The 21,918-nt window shown below is 32.8% G+C and overlaps 1 protein-coding gene across 2 annotated transcripts in view; it reads right to left on the bottom strand.

Moving 5' to 3' along the window:
- Positions 1-5,278: 5,278 nt before the first annotated feature.
- Positions 5,279-21,918, bottom strand: part of LOC149070577 (plexin-A2-like) — a 415,911-nt gene continuing 399,271 nt past the window's right edge. For both annotated transcript variants that reach the window (XM_089249177.1, XM_089249178.1), the window contains exons 18-35: positions 20,922-21,179; positions 19,958-20,134; positions 19,528-19,777; positions 19,284-19,426; positions 18,200-18,330; positions 18,030-18,089; positions 16,476-16,553; positions 16,170-16,236; positions 15,676-15,822; positions 15,182-15,371; positions 14,940-15,043; positions 12,871-12,964; positions 12,304-12,494; positions 11,705-11,874; positions 11,037-11,249; positions 10,528-10,603; positions 9,945-10,019; positions 5,279-5,937 (exon numbers count right to left, since the gene is read on the bottom strand). In XM_089249177.1, coding sequence (XP_089105303.1) covers positions 5,836-5,937; positions 9,945-10,019; positions 10,528-10,603; positions 11,037-11,249; positions 11,705-11,874; positions 12,304-12,494; positions 12,871-12,964; positions 14,940-15,043; positions 15,182-15,371; positions 15,676-15,822; positions 16,170-16,236; positions 16,476-16,553; positions 18,030-18,089; positions 18,200-18,330; positions 19,284-19,426; positions 19,528-19,777; positions 19,958-20,134; positions 20,922-21,179 — 2,526 coding nt within the window. In that variant the 3' untranslated portion in view covers positions 5,279-5,835. The remainder of the gene's footprint in view (positions 5,938-9,944; positions 10,020-10,527; positions 10,604-11,036; positions 11,250-11,704; positions 11,875-12,303; positions 12,495-12,870; positions 12,965-14,939; positions 15,044-15,181; positions 15,372-15,675; positions 15,823-16,169; positions 16,237-16,475; positions 16,554-18,029; positions 18,090-18,199; positions 18,331-19,283; positions 19,427-19,527; positions 19,778-19,957; positions 20,135-20,921; positions 21,180-21,918) is intronic.

Here is a 21,918-nt window from a genome sequence, read left to right as displayed (position 1 = left end):
AGAGGGAAAATGTACAATTTTCTTTGGAGGTTGATAAAATTCAACATGAGCATCATTAGTGGCTCTGCAGATGTCTCAATCTCTGGCCAGTACTCAACAGTACTCAATCTCTGGCCAAGTGTTAGATAGAATTTGAGGTGTTAGTGAATCGACTAGGACCGCAAATAGTTACTTTATCATCTGGGATATCGGTATCTTTATCAATCGGCATTGAACCTTAGAAGGTTCAATGCCTGCTTTGGCTAGCTGAAGTTAAACCAGTGATGTGTGCAGAGACCGATTGATAAAAATACCGATATCCCAGATGATAAAGTAACCTTACGTTGTGGGTGTTTGCATGCTGGCCAGCAATCATTGTGCAACTCTGTTATCAGTGTCTTAAAACAGCTGTCAAGGAGTAAGCCGACCTCCCCTTTAAAAAGTTTCGCCACAGAGAGCAACAGACCTACAAACAGTACAAACGTAATTCAATCATAACACATCACTCACTTCACTTCTGAAATATAGGTGGCAGCACTGAAAAATAATCAACCACAATACTACAAACACACTCAGACTGTTAGGTACACACACTTACACTTCTGGCACAACTCACTAGGTAGTAAATTTCCCATAGATATGCAAGACTTGAGTTGTGCTCGGTTGGAAAGAAGGAAAAGAAAGCGGTCAACAGTGCACATGTGTTAAATTGATGAAAAAGGGTCAATAGGGGGAGTAATCCCCCTATTGACTACTACTAGGCCATACATGCACCTCGTCCATATTCTTCTGCAGAACTTCTAATGAGTTGGAGCGTGTTGTAATGTGTGTCCGTGTTGTGAACATGACATGAAGTTTATTTCTGTGTTATGCTTGTTGTGTGTAGTGCTGCCATTAATTTTTATAACTATGAGGGAAGTGTAATGACTGAATAATTGTACCACTGTAGGCCTGTTGCTTCCCCAAGTGACTACTACTACCTAACCATACATGCACCTGTACACATTCCTCTACAGAATTTCTAACAAATCTGTACATGCCAGAATGTGTGTTCTGGGTGTATGTGTGGCCCTCACATATTTATGTTGTCGAGTTGTGTTTGTTGCGTGTTCATGCTGCCATATGCCTTCATTTTCTGAAGTAAAGATGGAAATGCTTGAATTTTCATGTTATGTCAGTATCGTGTTGTAGGTCTGCCTGCTCTCTGCAGACCTACAACACCAGTACTACCCAATTGACTGCAAAGTACTTTCTTAATTAAACATGTGTGATTCTCAGTATATGCCATTAATTTTGGATAAATTTACCCTGTATTTCTAATTTGCAAATACAGTAAACCAGGGATGTTCAACCTTTCACACACACACATACACACATTATATTTTTTTATATTTACACACACACATATTATATATTTTTATATTGACTGCAGCTTTACTATTTTCCCTACAAAAAACATTCTTCATGGCAAAATCCATGACTTCTATTTTACAAGCCTAATTAACATCTCTGTGCCATCTCATGAATGACAGCCTCATAGTTCCTGCAATGGTTTTTATTTACCTCGTGTGCGTGCACGAACATTTTAAATACTTCACCCAATTTTGCAAGCATGCAAAAAATTATAATACGGGTGAATTCCCAGATATTTTTCATAAAGATTCCTTATTCCACAAGGTACTGTACATATTTCTTATTAATGTTTCTTTTTTTTCTAAGAGTGCTTTGGCATCACGATTCTTTTCTTCTTTTGCTTTTCAAATTAATTTCCTTCTGTTTACTTTTCTTATTGTATTTTTGTGAAATTCATCTGTTTTCGGTTTTTAATTTCATTTTTTGGGTAGGCGTGACATTGCCTTCTTTGTATCAAATTCTCAACTTGTGTGTTTCCATTGCGCATATATATATTTGTATTATGTGTTTGTTTAATGATTTTACTTTTAATGTGTAAATTTGACAAATTGTTATTATTACTTTACTTTTCTTTTTTATATTGTATTTTTGGCATTATTTATGTCCGTAGTGGTTTCTCATCTCTGTAATTGGGCTCAGCCTGGTGAGATGTGTAAATAAATAAATAAATATTGTGGGCCAAATTGAAACTTCCCGTGAAGCCAGCGGGCCACACTCTCATTCTGAAGTACTTGCGATTTAAAGAATTAGATTTTAGAAGAATTTAGATTTAAAGGACTTCTCCTCTAATTTATATTGGTCACTGTGGTGGTCGAGTGGTCATAATGACGGACTCGCATCGCGGGGACCCGGGTTCGAGCCCCACCATCACCACAGTGGTGGTTGGCTGAAGTTGGTTTTCTGTGGTTCCCAACTTCAAGGCACAAATGCGAGCTGATCTCCCCGTTAAAAAGTCTCGCCACAGAGAGCAACAGTCCTACAAACAGTACAAATATACAGTCATTACACTTCACTCACTTCACTTCTGAGATATAGATGGCAGCACTAAAAATCATACGCACTCAGACTGTTAGGTACACATACTTACACTTCTGGCACAACTCACTAGGTAGTAAATTGCCCATGGCGATAGACCTGAGTTGTGCTCGGCTTCAAAAAAAAAATTTATAATGACATCTTAATAGATGGCCAACGAGGCCCTGATTAAAACAGGGGCAAAAACAATTGAAGACTTTCATTTTTATTCTGAAGTTGTTTCCATTAATTTAATTAAAAATTTATTGAATTTAAATTAATTTAGTAAATTTAATTTAAATTTTTCCATTAAGTTTTTATTAGTTCTGAAATTTTTTTTCATCAATTCTGAAGTTTCTTGATTTAATACTTTTCTAATCTGAAATCACTTTAAATGAGATTTTGTGGTTATTTATTTCGCTAATTCTAAAATTATTTCTTTCTCAATATATCTTGACATTATTTCTTTCAATAAATCTTAATTCTTTTTTTTCAATAAATTTTGAAATTATTTCTTTCAATAAATCTCAAAATTACCTATTTAAATAATGTTGCAGTATAATTTTTAGTGGTCTGGGGGATCAATCAAATTATTATTATTTCAATTTGATCATCTTGTGTTTTTGGTGGTTGTGAAAAACGGCAATGTCTCAATAAGAAGTTCAGAGGGTGACTCACTGCACATATCAGATCAAGGTGAGCAGGATTATTAAAATTGCCAGATTATTGAAAGTTAGTTGAAAAAGCTCATTTGGACAATATAAACTTCTGTGCTCAAACATGTGAAGTTTTTACCTCATCTACATTCAAAGAAAACCTGCCTAAAAACACAGGATTGGCATGCACACACACGCACGCACATTAAATAATCGGACAAAAGAAAGACCACGAATGCATCATTTTAACTTATTTTATTAAAAAAAACTTTTGTACATGTAGAAATCGTTGAGAAAAGTTTGCATTTTATTTATTTATTTTTTTTCATTTTGGACACAATAGTACCAGCATATCAAATAAGTTGTGCTCAAAACTTTAGGAGGGACCAATGACTTTGAACTTACAAATTAAAGAGTAACAAACAAAAAAATGAGGAGAGAAAGGAAATGAGAACGAGGAAAAACACCACATATTATCCAATCAGGAGCAAATTTGCATGCGTTCCTTTTATTACTTAAGGAAGCATAATTAATAATAAACGATTACTCTTTTTTTCTTTAATATTTCTCACATTTGGATAAATCATTTGAGCAAAAGGTGGTGATATTTTCTAAAACCATATCATAATAAAAATATGCTATAAATTTCTTACAAATTTAAGGTTGTTACAAAAGTGTGTCATTTTGCTCTAAAATGCCAACGATATTGACAACATGTCGTGCAGTCACATTTACATAAACACATATTTCTTTTTATTTTTTTGCACATCTTACTTACACATGGAGAAGGGGGAAGGAGGGTAAAGGGGATGAAACGTGCCGTGACTTTTCACTCCCACTGAAACATAGACAACGATGTGCAAGAATCTTTTTCCATTTAATGTAAAGTCAAAAGAGACGAAAGACTTTACATATTTTGGACGAAAATCATGCCGTTTCTGTATTTTTATTGTTCATATGTGAGATATCGCAATTCCTCCAAATGACAGAAAAAAAATAAACGATAAACACAAAACGGACAATATAAAAACATAAATGCAATGAAACGAAGGATAAAAAACGAAAAAACGTGTATTTATGAACAATGAATTTCTTTATACAAACATGACAGCTGTTTTGTGTAGTTTATATGCACCCAGGCACAGACAAATAACACGAATAAAGACGGTGAAATAATTTATATTTCCTAGTGATCTTTTCTAACGCAGTGAGATTTCGCATGCAATTACACTTTGTGAACTACACGACGACAATGGCTTTTTTTTTCTTTTCTTTTCGATAACTTGTTTGTGTGTGTATAAAACAGATGGATTCGTAGGTGGAAAAGGGGGAGGGTTTAGGGGAAGAGAAAAAACACGAAGCAAAAATTATAAGTCTATCACAGTGCAGTCGACATAGACTGGGGAAGGGGGTGTCTAATATACACCAGACAAATTCTAACATCTATACGCTACACATAACATGGGTTCATCGAAAAAAACAATATTTTTTTGCCAAACCCTGTGCTCTAGCTCGATGCATGAAGTCCTTTATGGCCTTATCAATACAGATGAGTGATATATAAATTCTTTTTTTTTTCATTAAATATTATTTTGTATTGCCTTAATTGTTTTGCGGCAACTTTTTTTTCTCTATAAAAAAAGTTGCCACAGTGCATAGTCCTTGTGAGCATATGTGCACACCATCTGCCTATAGATGAAGGCCCCGTGTAAGTAACAAGAACACTGAAAACAGAAAAAGTTCGCTATTTTTTACGGTTTTTTTTTTCACTTAAATTCTCCTCCGATGGGGGGTGATTATATTTTGTTCTTGCAAGAGGAACGCAAAGTGGAAGACTGAAGGTCGTACGCTACCAAGGATGAGAACACAGATACATTACGTGTGTGTATATATGTATATGTATATATATTGGGTCCTAATATCGTAATTCAGAAGTGATATATATTGACGCATGCATTATAAAGGCACTGGAAGTTGCATGTGTGGGTAATGTAATGATTTGATCATGTTTGCAACCAAAAATAAAAGTGTTTAAGAAAAAGAAGCATTAACAACTAGCGATGGGGTAAACTGCTAGGAGCTGGTAGGTTGATATACGAGAAGGTGAACGGGAGACTTGGAATGGTGATAAATATTTAAACGAAGTTCAAACACAGACTAGGAAGGGGGTGCATTTAAGCTTGGCCACTGATTGGTCTCGTTTTCTGTTGCCATCATTTGGCACAAAACATAAAAAGTAAAATAAAAACAAACAAAAAGATCATCATCCAGCACACTCTGGCTTCAATCCGCTAGCTTGACAGAAGCCAGGACATTGTTTATTTGCATCCGTAAACTAGCAACAGTTCATGTATTTATATATATATGTGTGTTGTTCCGCTTTGTCCATGCATTGAGCCGCAATATCACTGGCTTTTTTATTTAAAAATTTTCTTCGTTGCAGTCTAGGAACTGGGGCAGTGAAAAAAACGATTATGGCACCCAGTGACACCTCAGTCAAGGTGATGGGAAATCGGGAAGCAGGCATAGGAGATGGGGCACAAAATGGTTTTTTTGTTTGTTTGTTCTGGAAAGTATATAACTTCCAGATTATTTGCATAGTGACGGAGGATATCCCAGAAGGCTGGACCAGACTCAGTATCTCACTTTTCACAACACCTCTGGCATTTTTCTTCTTTGCTTTCAGAAACAGCGGCAATCGGTGAAGGTTTGACAAAACACGTACAAAAAACTAACGACCACGTCATACGTCCACTGACTGCCAATAATACTGTCATGCTTCTGATTCTCCACTCATTATTGCGTGAACTTGTTCTAATTTCCAAGCTAATTTGTTCTTACATGAAAATTCATCTTCTTCTAATGTCTGCATCAGCTGTAAAATACGACAAAAAGTTAATTTAATTAAACTGTGGATTTAAAAAATCATAAATCATGACTAATAATGAAATTTAAAAAAATAGTCTGGGAAAAAGATGTATTTTCATATTTTCATAAACTATTGCCTGTTTTCTGACACTATTGTATGGAAGAAATTCATATGATTACTCAGCAGCTGCTAGTTTGCGATAGCCAAGGTTAATGCGTGAAAATATATTTATTAATCATGCATGTGTATCTTTTTTTCCTCTGTTAATTTTTTATCCCTTTCTTATAATCCACAAAACTAGTCTATTGCTACTGAGGCAATTTACTAGTCCCATCTTTGATTGCAGGGCATAAAGTGAATAAAGACTTCAAAACACCTTTTGTAATCTTTGATGACTATACCATCAGAAAAATTTGTCTTGAACACAAAACAGAGTAAGAAAATGCTTATTTGAACTTTATTTATTGTCGCATCTTATTTTTTTTTTGATAAATTTGAACCAAGACCAAGATTTTAGTTGTTAATTAACTTCCTCCATTCCTCTTGCATACCTCTTTTCATAATGAACCATTGTCAATGAATTCACCAAATTTCCCCTTTAAACTTTATATCTTTCTAGCAGCAATTATTTGATTTTCCTTATTCCCTCATTAGCGATGATGATTCATTTATGAATTTACCTGAAAATAGTGATACAGTAAGCTCGATAATCCGGCTGCACGTTTATCCTGCCCATCCAGTAATCCATTGTTCTTTATGTGGGTTTTCTTTGAATATATATATATGAAACATGTCACCGGGCAGAAGTTTATATTAAATATATTTCTTATGATGTGATGTATTCCCAAGAGATTTGTATGATCTGTCCAGGGAATTTGTTAGCGTTAGTACCCATGCCTGAACAGGGATTCAAACCCAGACCTGCACAGTCAGAGGCTAGCTCCCTAATCACTCAACTGCCAGGCAGCAGAAAATTAAATGGACTTTTTCAGTTGACTTCCAGTAATCCAGAGATTTCAATAATTTCGCATACCCTGGTCTTATATGTGCCAGATTAATGAGAATCTACTGTAATTGTTGCAAATCACATTTTCTACAGCAAAATGGTAATTGTTATGGGTACAAAGGTTTTAACAGATGCAAAGATGAAAACTCAGGAAAGAAAATTAAATTTTCCTTCAATCAATCAATTTTAAAATTAATTTCCTTTCTTCAATGTCATTTCCACATCAGTCAGTTTTCAACACCTTATGAATAGCAGAGAGCACACACATGCACAAAAATGCTTGCATTAATATATTGCAACAGTATTAAACAATTTTTTGTAGGTTTCTTTGATTTTATTTCAAAGGTTTTTATTGACTGTTTTCCAAGTAAATAATTAATATTAATGAATAGGGTTCGGCTGGATTCCCAAGGCCCCTTCTTGAGAATTTTTTATGATTCCCTGTTCCTGAAATCCTGAGAAAAATTCCCGGGAAATCAGGAAAAATACTATTGCAACACAGTAATATTTACAATGAAAAATGAAAGGTTCTCAAAAAAAGGAAAATATTGGTTGAAAAATTCATTTTCTCTAGCATTCTTTTTGGGAAAGAAACATAAAGAAAGATACATGGGAAGAGGGGTGGAGGCGCTTCCAGTTTCCATTTCTAAAATCTGTACAAGCAACCTTGTGCCTACTATAGAATCCTAATACTGAGGGAACTATACAAAGAGAGAGAGAGAGAGAGAGAGCCTGAAGCAAAAAAAAAAAAAAAAGTATTTCTTTCCTCTTCCATTTTATGGCCGTTTCCAAAATACCAAAGATGAACACAAGGTATAAGATCTGAAAAGAAGCATTGCATTTTAAGTCAAAACACCCTATTTCTTAAGCAATCCTCAAGACAGATAAAGATCAGTATGGAATAAAAATGTGCACAGCTGGAGAAGGAACCAAAGCAATACTGACTTTAGGGGGAAAAGAGTGATTCCCATATTTTTCATTTACCTTTTTTTTAAAGTGGGGTGACTCTTGTCTTTTCAAATGCTGAAAACACTATTGTAGAAGTGTGAGAATAATTTGTTCACAGTTGTACTACAAATCTCAAACGTTTGTTAAAGAGAAGGGGGCGGCAGCGGCGGCGGTACTGTCTGTCTTTCAGGGGATAATTTGGAGAGCTACACTTTTTAAGGAGGTTAATCAATGGTTTTTTATGGTCACAAATGAACACTGTCAAATTTTTTTTATCATCACTCCTGATTGGATGGAAAAACAAGTCAACACCTTTGAGGAGGGACCTAATAGTCCAGGGGGTAAATATGATGGAAGTTGAAAATTGAGGATTTGAAGATTCAAAATAAAATCTGGAGAAATTCTCTAATTGTTATTTTGCGCAAGTGTGTATCGGCCCTATTCACAAACACAGTTTAAGCTACAATCACAGGTGGACGGATTGAAGATCGAGAAGGATTGGTTAAATTGAGGATTTTGACCAATCCGTGTTGATTACTAATCTGTTAACCCGCGATTGTACTTTAAACTCTGTCTGTGAATATGGCATTATGAACAATTTGATCAACATAGTTATGAAAATATTATCGCAGCAAGCATATATGTGGAATTAAAGCTATAGAAAAAGTAGGATATATATATATATATATTTTTTCTTCTTTAGTCTAAATTTTTGTTGTAGGTCTGGGGTAAAAGCACCATGTTATGAAAGGGAAATTTTACTGGAGAGGCGTTTAAAGGTTTTTTTACTACATTAAATCTTTCTCTTATTTATGACTTTTGTATCAGCCCTATTCACCAACAGAGTTTAAATAACAATCACAGGTGGACGGATTGAAGATCGAGAAGGATTGGTTAAATAGAGGATTTTGACCAATCCGTGTCGATTGTGCTAATCCTTTAAATAATAACTACAATATTCAGAAAACATGATTTTAGTTATCTAATTATGCTGACTATGAAAAAAAAGGGGGGGGGGGAACTCAATTGAGAGAAATAATACTTTGTCAAAAATGTGGGATTCAAGTTGAAGTGAAAATGTTCTATTAATTGAAGTAATGCAGCACATAAATAAAATATTTTAACACAAAACAAGTATAGAGAATAACCGAGGCCAAAACTAAACTCCATATAAAGGAGAAAATATTATAAATGACAGTTGTGTATAAACCTTGTTCCACTGTAAATAAGTGATTTTCCTAATTCTCAGGAAGTATGATTTTCTGTTCTATATGTCTCCAAAATGTCGAGAATTTGGAACGCCTATTAATAGGTGATTGAGACCCAAATTTTCTGCTGAATCACCGATCAAGAATTTACTAACAATTCATTTAAATTTTTTATATTATTTAAAAACAGTTCAAATTTTGACTTGGCATCATCAGGAAATGGTTTACATGCCTAAAGTATTCTTCATTCTAACATTTATGGCTTCACCTGGCAAAATATGAACTGTCATAAGTGATAAATTTTTGTCTGTATTCAAGGTCTATTTTGTGAGATACTTATTCATTCATAATATAGCATAAGCATACTATTTGTGATAGACATAAGAACATCAACATGAGTATACCCAAAATGTGATTAAAAACAACAGCTATCTGCGTTTTAGAACTATGTGAAGTTACTTCTTCAGTAGCATACAAAAGAAAAAATAAAATTACAACCTTGTATTGCTTATATTGCTTTGAAATTGTTTGCTTATCAAAAGGCAAAGTCAAAAAGAGAAGAAGGAACTTCACATAGTTTTGAAACACATCTATAGCTGTTGTTTTCATCATATTTTGGGTATACTTACATTGGTGATATATATGTCTATTATCTCAGCCAAAAGGTAATTTCTTTCTATACTATTTGTGATTGCTGAGGAGTTTTTTCTCATTCGGCTGTTTGCTTTTTTACCTCTCGTAGTTTCATAGATCTGAGATATTGAAATTTTGAATTCCGTTATTATGTATATACAATAAATTGCAACTATCGTGTTGAATGAAAAGCTAAAATTATGTAGAAAAAAGCTTACCTGATCATTATACTTGACTGCATAGCTGTACAATTCATAAAGTGCTACGTTCGTGTTGAATTCATGGGCATGTAACTGGAACAAAAGTACAAGAGATAATTGTACAAAAAATTTAAAAATTTCAACACGTTTTCCCTTCCAATATATCATTCAAGAATATGAAAACACCAATGTAATGAAAGAAAAACATATAATTTGAATTCAATCGTCAGGTTTAAGAAGCTAATAAAGACCACAAAAATTTCAAAATTACTTTTTGTATTCTTTAGTATCTCCAGCTTTGCTCTACATGTGAGTGGTACGAAAGAAACAAAAACCAGTCCTCAAAAGCAGACATAAGACCAAAAAAGTTTGTGGTTATTAAATGAAAACCCTTACACAGTTTTTTTATTTCTTAAAAACTTGATTTTTGGGTGTATTCTCTTCTTAAACCTGACGATTTAATTATAGTTGGCCCAGCTTATAAAGAATATCAATAAAAAATTCCACCACATAATATTTGAGAGATTACGCTGTTTTTAAACCTCTCAATAAAAATATTTACAGACATCACTGATGTTGAGATAATTTTTCTAAAACATACCCGTGATTCTTCTGCTAACATGGCATTCATATCTTGATCACTTATTGCTGGCATCAGCTGAATATCTTGATAATACCTAAGTTATTGGAAAAAAAGAAAAAAGAAATTTTTTCCCAAGATTCCATATTTATGATTAATCTCACGATAAGTTTTGGTGCTGAAATGCTACAACATGAATGCTTGTGATTAATAATCATTTATATACAGTCAAAAATTATGTTATAGTGCCCCCCCCCCCCCACCCTCCGATTTCAAGCAAAACCTGCTTAGCACCAGAATTTCCAGTGAACAAATCTCCCATTTTCGGCTTTACAAGTGTTAAACTATGATTCAGTATAATGCAGAACTTGTTATAGTACCAGAATTCTGCAAAGTATATTATGATTCTCCATTGGCCTATCTTCATTAAAAAAAAAAAATTAAATATGAATAATTTTTGAAGCAAAATGCATTTACTATATTGATATTACAATTATAAAATGATAATGTGAAAAAAATTCAGTATTCACCTTTCAACCCAGTCTTTGTAAATTGGTATATCTTTGGCATAGAGCAGTTTGCTACTGGGCGAATCCTTACCCAGCCTATGCTCAGATGTGGAACAGGCATCCATAAATGTCTGAGCTACCACAGATAAACAAGAATCCACAATGTTTGTCTTGTGAATATCAAACACAAAATTGGGATTCTTAATAAGATTGACCCAGAACCTCAGAGGTAAGCTGAAAATATAGGACACATACAGTTTATAAACTTGACTGTTCATTAAGAATAATATTTTGAAGAAAAAAACAGAATGAGAGCAGTATTAAACAATTTTAAAGCAGTATTAAAACAAGCTTGTTACAAACGGATTACAGTTTTTTTTACCCATATTTTTGAACTGGTGGATTACAAAGAGTTGCAATTACTTACAAATGTATCAAACAATTTAATCCAAATTTCTCAAATCAGCAAGTAACAGATTTATTTGTTAAATCTGGGTTTTAGGGTATTTGCGTTTATTTACTCAGACTCAGCTGTCCAATGCAAGTAGTACAAATATTGTCAGTATGATGCTGAGATGTAGGAAACTGAATGAAAATATACATGGCTGAAAACCGAGAATAGTTTTGCCATCATTTCAGAATGTTCAGGTCTAGTTATACAATACATGCTCCTAGTTAAGCAATATTACCTATTGGACTTCCACGTGTGAACAACTTCAGGATCGGAGATAGCGTGGTTGAGGGCTTGATCGTCTAAGAAATCAAACATGTATTTTATTGCAAGAGGAAGGGCGCTACCACGGTGAGCGGTTGAGAAGATAGTCTCGAACAAATCATCAACAAATTTTTGTAGAGTACCCTGAAAAAAGTTCACAAAACAAATTTAGTTATTAAGTGAACCATTCACAAATATTATTTATATTATATTATAGTAGGTAACAATATATATGATTTCATGTATATCATTTTCCTCACACAGGGTAGTTTAGTACAGTAAAACCTCTCTTTTGCAGTCAACAGCGAGACAAAAAAAATCTGTCTTTAATCAGGGGGTTTGAAATACATACTTTTATTATGCAAGGGGAAATTATTATTTGGCTGTAAAAGAGGGGTGACTGTCAAGAGGGGTTTTACTGTACTTACTTAGTACTAACAAAAATCTTTCATCTATAAGATGCAAAATGCTCTTTTAAAGTTTTTTTAGACCTTTAGCATCATGACCACGTGACATGGAAAATAATTAATTAGAAATAATTTAGATGATAAGCAAGCAAATTATCTGCCTTACCTTTGTTGCTAGAAGACGTGTCAAGTAAATCTCAGACACCATTTTGTTTCCTCGTTCGCCTTCTTTGTTGTTTTCAGCATCATGATGCTTAACAAGATGCCAATATTTATATCCATGTTCTGCATCATGATTCAGTGGGGATGTTGCTCGACTCAAGGTTGGACTTGTTTTCAGTGAGAAATTCAGTGTTTCTGATGAGATGAGTATAGAAGAAGAATTTTAATTTTTTCATGTCGCTTATTTCAGATGTTATTTTTACATGAAAAATTTATCAGTTACAATAAATGTTTCATGTAAAAAAACTAAGTTTAGTTGTCAAAAAACACAACAAAAAACAACAGGTTATGAAATGATGACTAAGTCACTGTGATGTGAAAACCATTAATTTCTTGAAATAAATGGAAATATAGAGTTTGACAGCAATTCACATAGTTATAAGTAAACATTTATAAACACAATTATAGTAAACATTTATAAACACAATTATAGTAAACATTTATAAATACAATTATAGTAAACATTTATAAACACAATTATAAGTAAACATTTTTATAATTTTATACTAACCATATTTATGCCGATCAATTTTGTCTGTCATGATGGACAAGTTATACATTGATGATTGTTTTGGCACCAAAGTTAGAAGAGCACCATCTGGAACCTAAGATGAAAACAAAATCATTTGATTTTAACGTCATTTTTTATGCATATAATATACAGTAGAAGTCCATTATAATGACAGTTCGCAATCATGAGGAGAATTGTTGTTATAACAGGCGTTATAAGACAATTTATATTTATATTTTCTGCTCTATCAAGTTTATAAAATTTTTTTTTTTTTGTGTCTTTTATAGATCATTTAGTTTTAATATTAATGTGTGAATGAACATGTTCTGTTGAAAATGATATGAAATCAATTTTTTTGTCTCACAGCAGTTGCTTCTCTAAGACATTTTCATATAGAACTTTTCTATCAAATGGATTTAGTTGATCAACTGAATAATTAAAATTCTTAATTATTATATCACTGTTCACTTCCTTGGCTGTATGAACTCGTCAAAATTTTTCCACTAATTTGAAAGTTTTTTAAACAAGATTTTTTCATTCATATTCAACACTTCAGTCATTTCCAAAGAGTTTGAACTGTAGGCTCTGGTCTTGTGGTTCTTTGTCACTGAGAGGGATAAAAGTTGAATATATAATCATTTCACATATCCCATGTGTATATCAGAGAGGCCAAAAGATAAGAGGACTGGGTGAAAAAAAATTGACCCTTCTATATCTATTGTTTGTTTGAAGTACCTCAGAGTAATTTTTACGGGGAGCATGTGCTACGTTGAGTCATCATGTTCAATTATGGAAGAGGAAGCAGGAACGACTGGCATTTTTGAGAATTTTTTTATGCTATACTGAATGCTTCCTAATTTCCAACTAGCGATAACTGAAAATTTTTTGTACTTTTAAAATTAGCTATTGGAAAATCACTTGCAAATCACTCATTATAGGCAGTACTTGTAATATCAGATTTTCACTGTATTAGTTCTTTCACTACAGCTGGCCCACAATATTCACAGATTTAATATCTGTGTTTTTGTACTCGCAGTCTCCTTCCCAGTTTTCTGGAAAACACTGTGTGGTGATAATTCTTGCATCGGAACAAAATATAATTTGTATGAGTTAAATAAACATTTAAAAAAAATTTCTCTTAAAGGTTTTTTGGTGCTTCTGAAAATATTTATACAAGAGAGACTGTCATTTAAATGTTTCTAAAAATGAGAAACTTGCAAGGAAAATTCAAAATATTGTGTGTGTGACAAAGGTTAGCTTTATTTGCTGGAGTTTCCTGTTATTACGGCATCAAGTCTATAGTCAAATACTGCATTTTAATGTGTATAAGGAACCCCTGATTTTTTCGACTTAAAATTTGGAAAGAAGTTGAAAAGATAAATCTATATTACTATCCACATATAAGAAATCCCTCCTATTTTTGACACCCAATTTTTGACGAAAAGGGGTTCATTATACACATTAAAATATGGTATATCAAGAAATAATAACTTGAAATTTGATCAGCTGTTATTGTAGCTACACCTGCTATTATATGGCCCTGGATCAACATGCCTCTCATGTAAAAAGGGCTGTTTTTCTGTGGGTGCAATAAAAATGGTATGCAAGTTATGTATTGCATAACTTGCATACCATTTTTTACCACATTATAGCTGTCATTATTTACTCTGCATATCCATGAGGTATTAATGAAAAGAGTTAGTCACATCTCCTACTATTTTGTATGAACAATGGAAAAGCTTGGACTACGAAAACACTTCTTTTTATTAATGAAGAAGGGTTCACTGATGCAGAGATAAAAGAAATTAAATAATTAATTAATAGCAATTTAGAAATCGATAGAGGAGGGATTTATGGAGCTGACCGCTTCTGAAACCAAAGCGATACCTTAAGAAAATGATCAAGATTGAGAATTAGAAGACAAGTTCTTTATGAGCAATATAGCAAAGGCTTCATAAGTTTAAATTGGAAATGGATTGTCTCCATGAAATAGACCCATCTGTGGTACATACGTAGGTTAAAAGTTGAATGTGAATGGATTATATATTTCAAATGAGAAAATTTCATACTTTATAATGAGCAAGTGTGTTGAGCCTTTTCCATTCGCCATCCTGCTTCACAGTGCTGTCTTCATCTGACAGAGTTAGACGACCTGAAGTGCCTGTTCTCCATTCTAAATAAAAATATGCAAAGCATATGAGTTTGAAAGATTAACTCACTAATGTTAGTTGATGCATATGATTGTTATGATTGTTGAAGATTATTAACTCTCTGTGTCAGAATAAGAAAATAATAGCGAACAATATTATACCAAGATCCAAGTCTTCTTTGCTTGGCCTCTGTGTGAATGGTGTACTTTTGTAGATTGTATCCAATGCTTTCTCCTTGACTTGCTGTATAGTATCACAGTCTAGAACTTTGACAGGGGTTTCAATATTTTCTCCTGGTGGTTCCAGCCCAGAAACATACTGTGTTTGCAGCGACATAGACACATACACAGTCTATAGAGGGAAATAGATTAATAGTAATAATAATTTTTGTTATAAATATATTTTCGATCATTTTATTGATCAGCAGTTTTTCAAAACCACTGAAAACTTGCACCTGCTATAAAGTAAGCTTACATCTAACAATGATTTGTAAAAGATGGAATTAGTATGCACGGAATTTAAAAGGTTCCAGTTTATGATATGGCACATTCAATATTTTCTCTTGGTGGTTCCACCAAAAACAATCAATAACCTCAGGAACCTCAAAACAACCAGCAAGTATAATTGTGAAAACAAGCTGCCCAGAAACACTCACCATGCTCTTATATTCGATAGACTGTCGTATGAGTTTTTCTTCGGACAGAGAGTAACGTGCCTCACTTGTGATGGCATCCACTGGTCCTTTGTCAACTTGCTGTTTCATTGCCCTGTACAACATGAACAGCGGGTCCCCTGCGCATTCCTATTTGCAGTATAAAATATTCATTCAGATCCACGCAGTTTTATACACAGTGAAAACAACTGATTCAGAAAACTTCAGCTTTTATGAAACCTTCGAACATGACCTAAAACGACTATTAATAATTAATTTAAATGTAGAAGAAATATTGTAAGTAATGAATAGAGTTTATATGCATTGTGCATTTTTATCAATTGTTAATTAATCTGTATACCGTATAGTAATGTCGAGTTAATGGAATAACTCTTTGAAAAATTGTAAAAAAAAGGTTGTGTGTACCTAATATTTGAAACCCTTATTATTTTAAAATACAACTCCTGTGTGCAAACTGATAAAGTAAAAATACTCACTCTCAAAAATTTATATAAAAGGAAGGTGAACCATGAAGATAGCATCTTCTCTGCAACTGATTCAGTCCTAAAATGATGAGAAAATATAAATTTACTTGCCATATTTTCTATCTATAAAGGTACTATTTAATGTATATGTATATTTGAAGGTTAACACCTGTCAATAACAATTTTTTAAATATTGTCATGGTGTTTAATTTGATGTAATCTAATCAATGAAATTTATCTTTCTGATGACATTAATGAATTCAATCATGTACAGAGAATAGAATAAAAATTTTGGAACAAAAATTGTTTCTTCCATACCTTCTCAGAAGAAGTTTAGGATGGCTTTTCCCTTCAATACATTTCTCTATTAACTCTGCTAGAAGTGTCTTAAGAATACTGTAAAAAAAGAACAAGGAACTTTTTCACTAATATATTCATGTTGTGAAGTTATATCTGAAGTAAATAATATTTAATTAAATCCTAATTTTTATTCTAAGTCTGGATATTAAGAGGAAAAATTCTCATAACTTATAGATGTGAAATCTAAGAACAGCTACCCATAATTAGGGAAAATTGAAAAATAAAATAATTTAGACAGTAAGATATAATGCATGAGGATTTTGTTTCAAATGCATAGTAACAAAAAACTACAATAGACCAAGGCCGTAGCCGGGAGGGGGACTTGGGAGTCTGGTCTACCCCAAAATGTGAGAAAATGACCGAAAAAAGGGAAAAGATGGCCAAATCTATTGTTCTATCACTTTGGTCCCCCCCCCCCAAAATGAAATTTCCGGCTACGCCCCTGCAATAGACTATCAACTAGATGGACTCCACACTATCTGGCCTAGTTAAATAATAATAATTCCCTGTGATAAAATGCCGAATAATTTACTGATATTAAGCATTCCAAGTACAATCATTTTTCAATGAACAGTAAAATAAAAATTACAATAATTTTTGTAAGAATCAAGTCTACATTAAAATTTTGTTTATTTATAAGTTTACATATTCATACTGTAAAGTTTACATGAATTTATATTCTCTGCAATTAAGTTAGACATTATGAAATCGATCTTATAATCTTATATCTTAATGATATTTATCTATAAAATATGTACAATATATATTTTCAATCTTGGACTCTTCCTTTTTTAAAACGTATTAATTTTTAATAAGTGGACTAAATTTTTAAAACGTATACAGGGATACGCTGGAGGAGTTGGGAGAGATTAGAGCTGAGTTTATGTAAATTTTTTATTTATGATTATGAATTTTTGTAGTAAAAATAATTAAAGTCACTGGGATACAATAGAAAAACTAACCCCCCCCCCCAGCACAACAAAGTCCTGCTTACACTATTGTATAGTGCATAGTACACATAAAAAACATAAGTACTGGCCTGTACTTAGAGGTTAGAAAATATGAATAAGAGCGGGTTTTGGTATAAAGAAGTGCTTTTAATGCTATGTGTGCAGTAAGATATGAACATTTATAGAACTTCAGCCTATCCAGCTTTTTTGTTATCTGGCCTATCATTCTGCGAAATTAGGCCAGATAATCCAGTCTACTGTATATATTTAATTTTGTTTATGCTAGGTGTTATTTAAATATCAGTTTAAAAAGAATATTATGTAAATACACAGTTCATTTAAGTAGCCGAAAAATTTGTTAACATTGTTTAAGTTGATGATATTCATCATTTGGTCAAAGTTTTAATTTGAATCTTAATTATTTGGAAATAAAACTACCAAATGAAATAGGCAAAAAATGCCATCGATTGCAAGCGATTTGAAATTTTTGTGAAATTTATATAGCGCTTGAAAGCAAATTAAAAAAAATTTATACCAATTGACGATATTTCAAGATACTCACTCGGTGCAATATTCCATTTTGCCTTGTAGTGTTACCATAATAAGTGAAGCCACGTTCACCCTAAATAATGAGATGTTTCATATGAAAATCAATTGTAATGAATAGAATAAACTCATATGACATGGATTGGATTTTTCTGAATATCATATGAATAAAAGGCTGAAACCTACCTGTCACGCATTGAAAAGTAGCGGTTCGATTCCAGTGTTCTTATGAAAAGCAACAAAAAGATTTTATTCATGATCAATTGACCAAACAGCCGTAATCCTTTCTCGATGTATGGCTTTTTCAAGGGATCGAGCTGGTAGAAAGGAAAAAAATTATTTTTGCAGTGATATTCAATCTCGTAGATCAAAATACATTTCAAATCCTATATTGCGACTAAGTAGTTAAATATGAAAAAAGAGAAAGAATGCAATTAGAATCAGACATCTATCTAATTGCACTTTTCAATTCTTTACTATATTTTTTTGGAAAATTTGGGTGATGTAACAGTATTTTACTTTATACTATATTACGACTAAACCTTTCAAAGTAGATGGAAATTACTGGATCGAATGCACATTATTATCCACTTTCATAAGCATAAGCGTTCAGTTGAGAGGTTCATCTGCTAAAATCACATCCATGTACAGAGGTATCAAAAGTGTTCTAGACCTGTGGATGCTCGACTTGGTCTATATATATGTACATGAAATTTTGATTTCTAAATTAATTCTGCGGGGGGGGGAAGTGCAATCAGGGTTCTTAATCCAGTGCTAAAAGTTACTGTGGATGCTGGAGCACTCACTGCCCCCCTGGCTTCAATGTGACTGTCTACATACCTAATATTTTTTTCTAACAATGTATCGAAACACGGTTCAATATAAAAATTATCCGTTTAACTAATTCATCCTCTTATATGGGCTCTAATTACAGAGGCTTCATTGTGTGTGTTATACGTTTATATGAAAATATAATTTTTAATTGATGGTAAGGTTTGAAATACAAACAAGCTATTCTAAACAGAACAGTTATAAATGACAGCTTTACCAAGGATTTTACGTCACTTAATAGCAAAAAAGTAACTTATTCATCTGAAAGACATGATGCATAAGACTAAAATGAAGGCTGGGCAATGTAGAGAATTAGTTTTTTTATGAAAAATCTCTGGCTCATGACTATTATAAGCGATAATAATAAAAATGTTAAATAGGTCAAATAGATTAAATTATGACTGATTTTCATAAAACTATATATAATCAGAAAACCAACCTGCATTTCCCTGAGAACAGGATGATCGTCCGAGTTCGGAAACAGAACTTTCATTGCATAAGTCTGGTAATCTAAGAAGGGTATTCCTCCAGCAGTCAAGTCGCTTGTCAAGTCTGTCATTTCTGTCTGGAGCTCAGCAAATGCTGAAAATAAGGAAAATTTGTATAATTAATGAGAAACAGCTTCAGCACATAATAGCTGATTCAAATTAAAACTTTATTTTCAAAATTGAATTTGAGCTTACCTTCTTTGCATTCACTGGCAACACGCAACTCAAGAACATCCATCTGCTCCTGCATATTCTTGAGAACTCTACTGCTCTCTGTAGATTTTTGCCGATATGCGATAAGAATGATGATAACAATGACAACAAGAATGCATCCTCCAACAATGACACCAATGATTATTGGTTTTGATAAGGCACTCTCTTGTGATGAGGGAAGTTCATAACTTAATTTCCCAATATTGAACTTTAGTTCATCCCCAACTTCCACCTGTAAAAATGAATTGAATAAATACATAAATGCATACATTTTTGCAGTAGCATTTCTTTATTAGTTTTCAACAAGATTATATAGAAAATCCTATACACCATATAAGTTATGTTCTGATAGACAATATCAGATCGTGCCATTGAAGGTAGAATGTGTCAGAGGAGTCATAGAACAACTCACCACAACTTCAGGTAGCTGTCCAGGTACAGGCATCCCATTCAAATCCCTAGCTGGTGGTTGTGATGTCGGTGGCCTGCATGTCAGTTGAGAACGGGACAGTGAAGTTACATTACACCAGCTACTTCCTATTCTCACTATAACGTCACTTTCTTGAGAAGCTCTATCTAGGTTTTGACCCTGTATAAATAAACGTTATTGATACTTTAAGCCTTTCAGTACTGATGGACTCTAAAGTATTACTACCATTTTAACCCCCGTAATATCCCTTACATATGTTTTTGGGGTGATGGTATTTTGAAATATAAAGGCTGTATAATTACTTTATGATTACCAAATGACAGTATAAGTGTCGGACAATTAGTTTTTAAAATATGTTAATTAATCAGATTCAGTTAGATGCTTCGCCCCTGTAAAAGTGTGTACTGCATTGCACAAAAATGTGATGCACTAAAACACAGCTATTACAAAATGCTTCCTAAAAATGTATAAAACAAATTATGGCTTTCTTAGTAGTAAAATAATCAAATAAATATTCATTGCTATGGATTATTCAACATCTTTGAGTAGGTGTTTTTTATTTTTATTTTAAGCATATACTGCTGATGAAAGTTTCAAGTACCAAGTTAGTTGACTCATTACTAAATAATTTTTTGAAAAAAAAATACTTTTTTGTTTTTAGGCTCTAATTAGATCTAAAATGACCTACCAAAAATAAACATAATAATTTCATTTTTTTGTACGTGGTACTGAAATGATTAACAAAGCTTAGTAGAGGAGAATAGAGCTATGTGAACATTTTAAATTTTGTCAACCTGAAAAATTTAATAATAATTTCATAAAAGTACCCTCATTCAAATACTTTTTTAAAATAACATCTGGACTACATGCAATTAAAAAAAAATAATAAATAAAAACTTTGAAATGAATATATGATAAAAGAAAGGAGGATTATTTCACAACTTACGTTTATTGTGAGATAATCACTTTTGTAATATTTTATGTTGTTCTCTTCAGTGAACTTATAATAGACTGGGTCTGGATACATGTAGAATTTAGGAAAACCTGGTTTTTCACTGAGATTCCGCACTTTCTCCACACTATCCATTACAAAGCCAAAATCTAATTCTATAGCTTCGTCTCCCGCTTCAGAGAAATCCAACTTGGATGATGGTGCTGCTGGGCTACGACATTTCATTTCAGTTCCTGATTCTGCTCTACAAGGCTGAAAGTAACAATAATAATGATTCAGAATAAAAACAAAATGTCTCAAACAGTAACAACTAAAAAAATATTTCACACTTGCAAGATATATTTTTGTGCTCTTTCCCCCTTCAGAATATTACATGTTTATAGATTTTATTTTATAAATTATTCTTTAAAAACCATCGAGCATCATAAACAAATGTTGCTGGATTCAATTAGTCGCACACAGCACAAATGATATGAAGCTATTTTATTCGGTATGCTTATGGTTCAAGTTTCAAGTTTTGCAGACAGAGTATGTCTTTCAGTTTTTATAATCAAAGATGTGTTGTATCTGCTATTCATACAAAGCGACTGGTTCATGCAAAGATGAATTCAGGAAAGAAAACTAAAAAACTAAACTGCCTCCATTGAAATCGAATATATAAAACAGCATCCTAAAGTCTTGTATGAATAGCGGAGTGACAACATCTTTATGCACATCCTGGTGGTTAACGCCAACATATATGATATATTAGAATATTAGCTGTGTTTGTATGACTGTCTATTGCATTCCTCAGTTCTATATATATATGGAACAGGAAATGCATTTCTATGCATAGCGAGGAGGATGATGGTTCAATTTCCTGCACAGACATTTGAATTTTCTTTCTTGAATTTATTTTTGTGTAAGCCAGTTGTCAAAATCCTTTCACATTAATTGTTATTTTGTAACTTCTCCCTAGATTCGGTTGCTATGTGACTGCACAGGTGAAGAG

This window comes from Pholcus phalangioides, unplaced genomic scaffold (genome assembly GCF_987345545.1).
Source record: "Pholcus phalangioides strain wild (caught in Gottingen) unplaced genomic scaffold, Ppha-v1.0 ptg000021l_1, whole genome shotgun sequence".
Lineage (NCBI taxonomy): Eukaryota > Metazoa > Arthropoda > Arachnida > Araneae > Pholcidae > Pholcus > Pholcus phalangioides.
Note: the sequence above shows the minus strand (reverse complement) of the source record. Positions and strands in the feature narration are given on the sequence as shown.